Source organism: Populus euphratica, unplaced genomic scaffold, assembly GCF_000495115.2.
Source record: "Populus euphratica unplaced genomic scaffold, PopEup_1.0 scaffold234.1, whole genome shotgun sequence".
Taxonomy (NCBI): domain Eukaryota; kingdom Viridiplantae; phylum Streptophyta; class Magnoliopsida; order Malpighiales; family Salicaceae; genus Populus; species Populus euphratica.
This window is the reverse complement of record NW_011499928.1, coordinates 562,927-574,006: the sequence shown is the minus strand read 5'-3', so window position 1 is coordinate 574,006 and position 11,080 is coordinate 562,927. Positions and strand designations below refer to the sequence as shown.

Below are 11,080 nucleotides of genomic sequence, written 5' to 3'. Positions count from 1 at the left end.
CCAGGCTATAAAAAGGATCATTCGCTACATTGAAGGGACTCTTTAGTTTGGTCCAACTCTCACTCAATCTTCTTCACGAGCTCTTCTTACTTATTCTGATGCTGATTGAGCTAGATACCCTACACGATTCTTACCTCCAGTCATTCTTTGTGCTAATCAAAGTTCAATTTTCCTTACTGTCAATCCAGACTCACATAATGATTTAAACACATTGATCTAGATTATCACTTTGTACAAGAACAAGTAGCCTTAGAACAACTTCGGGTTCGCTACGTTCCAAATCATCTCCAACTAGCAGACATGTTTACAAGGAGCCTTGGTCGACCTCTTCATCTTTCTTTCCAAGCGACGCGTTCAAGACTTAAATGCTAGGCTCGCGCGGGGGGTGGGTAGGGTTATAGAAGGATCCACAAAACCATCATCAGATCATGTTCATAACAACTCCTTGAATATACGAGATAACAATAGATAGCTGGGTTTGATTTTGTATTTATTTGAATGTGTTTTATTATATCTGTAAGTCTATGACAGAACTCTAGTACACATAAAACTAGAAAACCATAGATGTGGTGTGGTGATTTCACAACCTTTCCGTACTTTGAATCAGTTGCAAAGGAGATTCATCACCCTAATCGCATCATGCACATTCTCACTTGCTCTCACATCACATTATGCAACTCTTTATGCTAGCTGTTGCTAGAGTTTGCAGAATAAGAGCAAAATGAACAAGCATTCCTATTAAGCCAAGACAACTTGATGCAAGTAAACACAAACACAGACCTTCGACATGTATTCAATTTGTTTAGATGTAATTTTAAATTTCTTTTGTTAGCCATCTGAAAATAAATACTAAGATGAGCAGGATTCCAGGCTTTTAAAGCTGACAAAGACCATAAATTGCAACCAAAATCTGAGTTTCGTTTCCCTCTAGATATACATATATAACAAAGTCAATATTCAATTAAATATGCTCCATGGTTTCTGTCTCTGTGTTGTTTTCCCTTGCTAGTCAAACTCTCATGACCAAGAAAACAGACTGCGATTTAATAGTTGGTGAAACTAAGAGTGTATTCCGATGGCTTTGCCACAGCGTAGAGCATTAGAGGGAATGTCATATTCATTTGCAAGGCTGTGGACTTGAGTCCAGACTCTGAGATAGAATTGTTGCCCAAGATACTGCCTTTCCCATATTGCCGACCTCATGTTCCACATACCCTGGTTGTCTAATGAGACGTAAATAGCAGTCCATGATTTTGGGTACACCTGCAAGTAGGTGAAAGCTCATCAAGAAAATGAAAACAAATGTAAACTGAAACGATTTGATAATGGGCATGATTGATCATTGCATTTCTTGTTTATAATGATATTATCCGAATTTGAGCTGCAGAAAATGATGGAATGAAATTGCTAAGCTTTCTAAGTTGTGCATACTCAACCACGTAGACTGATTGCATGAAGCACGAGTTTTAGGATGGCGTGCAAAAGACATCGACTAAAAGTATAAGACGATGAACCGAGAAAAAGAACTGTAACCAGTCTCATAAACAGAGTTGTTCTTTCAAGTATGGAAATTCTAGTTACGGCAAACCACAAATAACTTAGCAAACACTACAATTTTTGGAAAAACTTAAGGGTAATGATCCAACAAAAGTCGGTTACAGGGAAAAGATGATGGTTTTGGAACTGATAATAAAGCAAATGTTTCTGGCAATTGATCTTTTACTCTTTTTTGTCTCCTTTGGCAACAGTAAAGAACAAGTTTGTGTCTTGCCACATGAAACTAATGAATTTTAGTATTTTATCACATGCAATTAGTAGGCGAGCTATCTGTCATCTGCCATACCGATCCAGGAAAACAATCTAATGAGAACATCTATTTATTTTACCTGAACAGTGTGTCTGGTAAGAGCATCAACTAGATTGTACGTGCTTCTCTTGGCTGAAGTCCACTGGCCATTACCATAACTGCATGTGGTAAATTAAGGATTAGAGTCTCCTCGATGTGCAAAAAGTACATATAACAAAATGTTTCGTAGTTACCCGATAACCCAGAAGTCATAGCCGTCAAGATGCCAAGATTGCATAGTTTTTTCATCATTTTGAAAAACAACTTCAAGAAAATCATGGAGGTTGGCAGACATAACAGAGGTAGATAAGAATGCAGCACCACCAGAAGGAGAGCTTTCGATGGAATCCACACTAAAGACTCCAGGGATGCCAAAGTAGTCAGCCAGCTTCAGTGGGGTATCAGAATTAATATAGGATACCCTGTTAACTGCATAGCGCTGCTTTCCATTTATTAAAGGAGCTGAATTGGCCAACGCAACAGTCTTTGTTGGTGTAATCTTTCCATAGTGATATGAGCCCTGAGGATTTGGCCTGGCAGCACTCGCTGTCAAATTCCACCTGCAAGAAAAACAACGAAATGGTGAGAAACAATCATTCTACTCGAATATCAAATGAATCAACTCAACTTGTGCAGATGGAAAACAAGCTAAAATTTTCTGAAGATTCATGTACTTGTAAGTTCGTGCTTGCATCATGGACCCATGATATCCGTAAGATGGAGCCGCCGGCAAAGGTCCAGAGGCTGGGGTCCGAGAGTTTGAGTAGTGTAAAACTGCTGTTGTTGTTAGAATCTTCCTATTAAAACGTGTAGATGCAATGATGTAGTAATCCTTTGGACTCTGGTTTAAGGTTACTAAGACAGCAACGGATTGGCCAACATGTACATCAAGCGAGTCATATATGTTCTGAACAGTGTGAGATCCTTCAACCTCAACTAACTTCATGCTGTGGCCCTGAATTCTGAAGTTTAATGAGGTTGACATCCCCACATTTGAAATCCTGAACATATAGGTTTTACCTGAAAATAAGAGGAAAACATTGTTTGGAAAAATAATTTGTGAAAGAGTATGATTAGAATGGTTTCAATGCTGAATATCATGAAAGGAACCAAGAGAATTATAGTGCAATGTATGACCTTGATCACCACTGAAGGTAGAATAAGTTTGACCATTTATAAGTACACCGTCAGGAAAGGGAAGAGTTCTGCCAGAGTCCAAGTATGCCCGCAAGGTCTGCAAAATAAAAACTGATTAACATGGACGGTGGTGCCAAGACAGGAAGACAGACTTCCTAAAGAAGCTAGGACATGTGCACAGGAAACTTGGTCCAGGAAACGTGTAGAGCTAATTTATTAAACCACTGCTCTATGGCATCAGAGGGCCCTACAATGAATAATTAGCATCCATATAATGATCAAGATTCCACCTAATTGACATGATTTCCAGAACACTCATGGTTCAATAGGTTGTGTTCCAAAGGAAAAGAAAACCAAAACATAGCAGCTTGTAAACAACAATAAATCTCGAGTGGTATCTCATCCACCAAGGGGAGGCATATTTCCCAAAGCAAGAAAGAAAAGAATTCGGTCATTTCGGTTAATCTCAAAGAAAATTGGAGTAAAATTCATAATCACAAGCTCTCATCACCCAGTTGCTGTTCTGGGCAATAGGCTAATGGTTTGGAAGCAAATAAAAACAAAAAATACACCCAAATAACACAACTTAGACATCATAAAACATGTATGTTTCAGCATTTGCCTATATGCTTGCTAAAGCGTGTCAATGGGAATGTCTTGGTGCTGAACAAAATATCAGGACTGGAATGAAGAAATACAGAACGTATCTAGAGAGTAAAGAAAAGAAAAAAGAACACCTTCAAAGTAAAAGGAAAGTAAATGTTGCTTACCTGGTGGCTGGTCTTGTACCAATCACCAATAAGTAGAGTGAAATCGCCATCAGGAACAGGGAAAGGAATTGGGATCTTCGGTCTCTCATAGATATTGATTGCTCCATATCCTCCAGCAGCTCTGTGCAACAGAGTTGATGGGAAGTATGTGAAGGAACCAATTTGATCCTTGGTTTGGAATTTGTAAGTGTAGTTAGAGTTGGGAGGGATGGGACAATTGGTTCCCAGCACTCCATCTTGCCATGAGTTCTTCCTTTGTTTAATTCCATTCCTAGTTGTTACAAAACAATTTCTCAGAATGCAATGCTTTCACTAGATTGCCATAATCAAATAACAAGCCAAGGAGAAAATCAAAATGCAGATATGGAATCATCACTGGGCATAAAACTCGACTTCCGAAGAAGAAAGGACTGCTGAAATAAAGAAATAAAAATGTTATGTTTTGATGGCAAACAAAATGCAGACTACTAAAACAAAGAATTATGATACTCTAGCTTTCTATTAACAAGAATAGGATTTGAGAAGATAAGAAACTCCACTCAACCAAGTCTGGAGCAGCAATTTGCCTGAATTAATTAAACATTTGAGACGTTGATTAATTCAGACGCATAAAGTAGCCAAAATCCAAGAGCTCCAATGTTGAACACATCAAAAAATGAAAAGAATAAAGAAAGAGTAGTAGGTAACCCAAGAGACGATTCATTCAAGAAATGCAGTGACAAGAGAAAACCACCCACCATGTCAACAGGAAAGGCTGATCCAGCTTGTTAAAGAGGTTGAGGATAATGTTGTCATTGGTGACCACATCAAGCCTAGGACCAGGAAACTGGCCATTGATAAGGATAACCTGCATGGACAAAACACAGAACCTTCTATTTTAAGAAAACCCTAAATCCAAAATTATCACAAACAGTCCATAACAGAGCAGCAGCAGCAGCAGCATGAGCTACCAACCTGTTGGGGCACATCAAGAAGTTTAACAGTCCCATAAGTGACAGTCCATGTATAATACCTATAAGGGTCATCTGCATTCACTAAAGAAGCACTCAAAACAGCCAAAACTCCACATAACAAGTGAAGCAAGACAGCATTTCCCATTGGATCTGCAAAAATAAAAAACGCAATGCAAATGAACCAATGCCACCAAAGTCAGCTATAAGCAAAAACAAAATGAGACAGAAGACTTCACTCTCATTGACTACAAGTAAATGATTGAGAAAGGAACATTACTAGTTACTGGATTTGAGAGGGATGACAGTTGTTCTTAGGTGGTGACAATAATAATATGATAGAAGTCGATTGGTGAGGTCAGGCTATAAATAATGACAGCCCGCGAGTAGGAGCTACACCACTTAATGTTTTTTCTTTGCTTTTCCCTTGCATTAAACTGAGCTCATACATATTCGGCGGATTTCACGCGTTCTAATCATAATCTCTTTAAACCAAAGATTAAATCATTTCTTTTCTTTTCTTTTCATGCAAAAAGTAAGTTTAGTTGTGATTTGAAAGGAGATCATACGAAAACCATCCTCTAATTGCGCTCACCAGCTTTAATCTTTTCTTCTTCTTCTTTTCCCTCTTGAATTGTCAATTTTAATTTTTTTTTGTACTCTTTTTTTCAATTACTAGTAATGATCAATAGGAGATATATTTCCTCTGTTTTCACTGTCTTTCATCTCAAAACAATAACGCTGGTCCTCGATGCTTTAAAATATTTCACTACAACAATAATAAAAGACAATGCTTGGATTTGCTCACAGCTTGCTAGACGCAGTACATGAATCCAGCTAAGTGACGGTTCAGATGGAATTCAAACTGGATAGTGCCCATTAAACACGGACATGACTGACCAAACCTACCTAAGAAAAAACCTTAATGAATTTCACGAAGGTGTTACTAATGCCAACATGTTCTCTTATAGTTCCATATCTCTCTGTATTGAACCAACAAGTCATGCGCTCGAAAGGTTGCATCTGTCATATAGCTTCTGCCCAGAAAGAATTGCAAAGTTCAAGTAACGGTTGCCCATGATTGAAGAGTCTTTTGAAGTGGAAGAGGAAGTTTCCTTGCATCCATTAATCCATTAAAAGAATATCCATTGAGGGTTCTTTTGAAGCAGAAAATTTATCCAATGACTTGTCCTAGTGAAATCTATACTGGAAAAACAAAAGGGAAACCTCAGATATGGGTCCAATCTATAACATGAGGGTTCTTTTGAAGCAGAAAATTTATCTAATGACTTGTCTCTAGTGAAATCTATACTGGAAAAACAAAACGGAAACCTCAGATTTGGGTCCAATCTATAACCTCAATTAAGTCTCTAAACTATATTTTTCATCAATTGGGTGCCCATCATATAAAGTATCCTCAATTTGGTCCATCCATCATAAAAATAAACCCAATATGGTCTAAAACCTAGAGTCGGGGGATTCAATTGAGGAAACTCTTAGTCACATTGATTCAAGAAGGATCCAATGAGATAAATCGGGACTCGTTTGTTTAAAATTTAGTTGGGGACCTAATTGAGATAAGACTTATACATTGAGGACTAATATGAGCTAACAACGAAACAAAAGAGAGAGGATCCCTGATGAGCGCCCACGTGAGATGTCGGCGATTGGGGTTTAAGCTTTTGACTCTTAAACAACAAGTGGGTACCACACGTCTTTACCATTGCGCGTGACACATCGTTCAAAAAAAAAATAGGGAGAGAGAGAGAGAGAGTGGAAGAAGAGGTAGAAGAACAGAAAATTGGCCACCAGGGAGAGAGAGAGAGAGAGAGAGGAAGAAAAACAGAAAGTTGGCCACAATTTTGCGGTGGAGCCCCGCCTCTGCCCGTGACCATTGATGAGCCATAATTTTTCCTGCATGAGAATACGGGTCTGAGGTGGGGATAGTGGGGACCCTTCCACCCTCTAAAGCCTTCTCTCTGCCCCACACTACCTGAGCCAATGGATGGTGCTCGATGGAGATCATCATAATTTATTTCTCTTTATAGCACCTGGGGGGAAAAAATAAAAAGGTGCTTGAATGCACTCATTATGTATTCAATTACAGAAAACTCTAAATTATGTGAGTAAAATATTGAAGCAATCCAGGGTCCACGTTGAAAACCTCACTTTACTTTCAAAGAAATCTTCCATTTAATTATCACTAAGGGATAAAATTGTTTTTTTTGGGACACATCAACCATTGTCTAACTAAATGGGGTCAGATTTGTTCTTTAATATGTTTTTGGAATAGTGTAATGCCTGAATATTTTAAAATAGTGGCATGTAGTATTAAAAAAAAATGAGAGTTTCTATAAATCTTTATAAATATAAGGTCTTATTAAGAAATATATTTATTTTATTTTATTTATTAAGGTAAAATAGTATTTTTAATTTAACTTATATATAATCTCTTTGTATTTAGATTAAAACAAGAATTGCGGAATAAAGTAATCTATGAAACTGTATCCTCTCCTTTTTTTTATGTTCATATTTTCTCTTTGTTTAATTTTGAATTGTTTAACATGGTATCAGAGTATGATTTTATGTAACAAGGTTTAATCTTAAACACATCTTTCATCTTCCCTTCAATTTCTGTAATTTGATATTTGTGTTTTTGTTTCTGTAAATTTGGTATTTGTTCCTTTCAGTTTTTGCAATTTAATATCTGAGTTCTCTTTTTGTAATTTTTTTTTTGAGAGATTGCATAACTTTGAGAATATATTTGTTCAGTTTTTATAATATGTGTTCAATTTTTGCAATTAGGTATTTTGTTCTTTACTTCTTTTATGTTCTAGTTTTCCTTTGTTTGTTAATTATAGCCAATGAAAAAAATGATTTGCTTTAGTTTGTGAAGGCAAAAGGATGTAGGGATATGTTAGTGGAACTTATGTGATACCTTGAAATACTGATGTAGGGTATGGTGCTTTGATAGATGCATGGAAAGCAAACAATTAAAAGATTATTACTTGGATTAACAATTTATGTTGAGCATTCTATAGGTATGTAGTTAGCGAAGTATGAGACAATAAAGAAGGTTTGGAATCATCTATAAAAATTCTTCACGCAATCAAATTTTGCAAAGTAGTATCAATTAGAGAGTGATATACGAGCTCTTCACTAAAAGAATATAAGTATTCAAGAGTTTTATCCTGTTATGACAAATCTTTAGGATTAATTGGCTCTTACAGAATCGACAAAATTAAAGGCATATGGCTCTTACAGAATCGATAAAATTAAAGGCATATGATGCCTATATTGATCATAAAGAGCAACAATGATTGATATAGTTTTTAATAGCACTTCACAATCATTTTAAAGGACTTAGAGGTTCAGTTTTGTATCATTCTCCACTATTTTCTATTGACTCTATTATTAGTAAGTTATTGGCTTAGGAAATACATTTTTAGTCTTATTCTAAAAAGAAAAAAAAATTTACTTCCAATCATTCTCTATTAGTAGTACCCTCTAAGCCATTCTCTAATCAATAGAATAAGTCTTACACAAAGGTTTCCTTTGATAAGTTCTGTAAGTAAAAAGGTCATTAAAAGGCTTAATTTCCCCAGTTAAGATAGCAAAATCAAGCTTGGAAGCTTGACAATCAGTCATAATCTAATACTCATAAATCACCTTAGGATTATAAACCACCATACCATAATACTGAAGCAGTAATTTCATCAGGCTCTATCATTGATTTTAGTACCTTAGTTGAGCAATTTTACAAGTTTATCTCCTTACAATCACAAGCATTGACCACTTCTTTTTTCATAGGTTAATTATCTTGTAGTTCCTCAGGTATGTCACATTCTGAATGAGTCATGAATTCTAGTGCTTCACATCACATATCTTCAGATTCTTTATCTTTTACTTTTATGTCTCCTGGCCTTCTATTTCTGTTATGACTATTGATAGCACTCTCATACTGTTAACAGGTGTTGGTTTTATTGTCACACCTCACTTGTCTTTTCCTAGTGTTTATCTTATTTCGATACTCAAATTGATTTTTTTTGTGTTGGTCAGTTATGTAATTTTGGAGATTATTTAGGTTTTTTTTTTCCTTTTGTTTTTGTTATGTACATGATTTGCAATCTTAGAAGTTGATTGGGACAAGTCATGGGAAGAATGGACTATATATTTTGGATGAGTTAAAAGCGTCAATTTTTATTGCTGTTATTACTACTGTTACTAGTGTTGATTTGTTTTCTTTTTGTCTATGTCTTTTCTCTTCTAGTTTTTATTTATGGCATTCTTGTTTACCTATTGTTTCGTCTTCTCGTTTAAGATTTTTAGCATCCATATGAGCTTTAGAAAATTTTCAAACTTATGATATTTCTTATTGTAGTGGTTGCAAACTGATAAAAATTTTTATTTTACTTTTTAATTGAGGTATTTTTGTTTCTTCTTCCCCATTTGACTTGATTCATTTTGATGTATAGGGGACCTTCTCCTGTTGCCACAAAAAAAGTATCTTGATATTATGTTTTTTTCATTAATGATCATAATCGTTATTATTGGGTTTATCTAATAAAAAGTCATTCTAAATTCTTTGAGATATATACAACCTTTTGAGCTTTTATCAAAACTCAATATTTTATTGTTATAAAATGTTTTAAGTGTAATTTGAGTGAGAAATATACCTCTAATAAATTTCACGAGTTGTTTGCCTTAGATGAAACCATTTACCAAACTTCATATATAGATACTCCTAGGCAAAATAGAGTTGCTGAAAAAAAACATAGGCATATTATCGAAACTTCTTATTCTCTTTTATTATCTTATTAATACAATTTCATATTCTTATATTTCAGGTTTTTCTCTTTTTGAAAAATTATATGGGTATCCCCCTAATTATTCTTCTTTTATAGCTTTTCATTGTACTTGTTTTATTCTTTATCCTCATGTAGAATGCAGTAAGTTGTGCTATTGATTTGTTATTTGTGTCTTTCTTGGTTTTGGTAAAGGTAAAAGGAGATATCATTGTGTTGATCCAATAACTTAGAAACTTTATGTGTCTCATTATGTTGTTCTTTTCTATTCTATCCATTATCCATAGCTTGATTAGATCTAATCTTATTTGTATAAATCCTTTAAAAAAAAAATTTTTGATAGTTTCTTATCTCAGGTTCCTAGTACCTCAAATACTCCTCCTCATGTTCGATCAATTCGTACTGATCATTCTATAGGTACTGACACTTTATTCTCCGACACACATGAAGCTTTATTCTTCTCTACAATCCCTCAAGCTCTGTCTGATACTGTGGATCTACCTCTTTATCAATCCATAAGCATTTATAAGTCTATAAAGTTATCATATTTTGCTTATTCTTGTTATTCTTAATCATTTACTTTATTTTTAGCTTATATTCATTGTCTCTCTTACCCTTTTCCCTATAAAAAGGTATTTTTATTTTTTTTTTGTATCAAGCTATGAATGATGAATTTTTTTGCTATGCATAAGAAAGATACTAGATATTTGGTTCCTCTACCTCTTGATAAGAGTGTTATTGGTTGTTATTAAGTGTATAAGATTAAGACTAATTTTGATGGGCCTATTAAACGATATAAAGTTATGTTGGTTGCGAACAATATGGTATGGATTATGAGGAGACATTTACTCCTATTGTAAAAATGACTATTATTTATACTTTTGTTATCGTAACTTCAATTCATCAATGATATATCTCTCAACTTGATGTTAAAAATACATTCTTGAATAGAGATCTTCAAGAATAAATTTATATGACACCACTTCCTAGTGTTTCACATGACTCTTGGTATGTTTGTAAGCTTAAAAAAGTATTATATGGTCTCAAACAAACACCTCATGCTTGGCTTGAGAATTTTTTGTTATGATCTCTTCTCTTAGATTTGTTTTCTAGCAGTTATGATTCTGCTATTTTTATTAAGTGCATTGATATAGGTCGTATCATTATGCTTTTATATGTTGATGACATAATTATTATTAGTGATAGCATTGATAGTATTTCAATTTTAAAGATAGAGTTAGCTAAATAGTTTGAAATGAAAGATTTGGGTTATCTTCAACATTTCATAGGTATTAAGGTAACTTACTCACCTAAAGGTTATCTTCTTTTTCAGTCAAAATATATTGCAAATATTCTTAAGCGGGCTAGACTTATTAATAATAAGATTGTATATACTTTCATTGAGGTTAGCATAAGATATTCTTTTTATGATGGTTTACCTTTGTTAGATTCTACTTTATACCTTAGTGTTGTTGAGAGCTTGATATATGACATGACTAAAAGATTGATGTCTTCTCCCAAGTGCAGGAGTGTCGAAGTAATAAATAACCCGGCAAGACCGGGGTCAAACCA

At 34.7% G+C, this 11,080-nt stretch overlaps 1 protein-coding gene across 1 annotated transcript; it reads right to left on the bottom strand.

Moving 5' to 3' along the window:
• Positions 1-801: 801 nt before the first annotated feature.
• On the bottom strand, positions 802-5,096 carry SKS17 (SKU5 similar 17). Its single transcript, XM_011040926.1, has 9 exons — positions 4,984-5,096; positions 4,708-4,856; positions 4,491-4,600; positions 3,754-4,024; positions 2,984-3,080; positions 2,521-2,866; positions 2,041-2,406; positions 1,887-1,965; positions 802-1,263 (listed from the first exon to the last, which is right to left on the bottom strand). The coding sequence occupies exons 2-9, from the start codon at positions 4,849-4,851 to the stop codon at positions 1,060-1,062; spliced, it is 1,617 nt and encodes a 538-aa protein (XP_011039228.1). The 5' UTR covers positions 4,852-4,856; positions 4,984-5,096; the 3' UTR covers positions 802-1,059.
• Positions 5,097-11,080: the final 5,984 nt, after the last annotated feature.

Excerpts from the sequence above, each read along its gene's own strand:
- SKS17 (XM_011040926.1), bottom strand. The coding sequence starts at position 4,851 with ATGGGAAATGCTGTCTTGCTTCACTTGTTATGTGGAGTTTTGGCTGTT. Across the intron at positions 2,407-2,520 it reads ATGCAAGCACGAACTTACAA|GTGGAATTTGACAGCGAGTG; the intron begins GTACATGAATCT and ends TTTTTCTTGCAG. Across the intron at positions 1,966-2,040 it reads TATGACTTCTGGGTTATCGG|TTATGGTAATGGCCAGTGGA; the intron begins GTAACTACGAAA and ends TACCACATGCAG.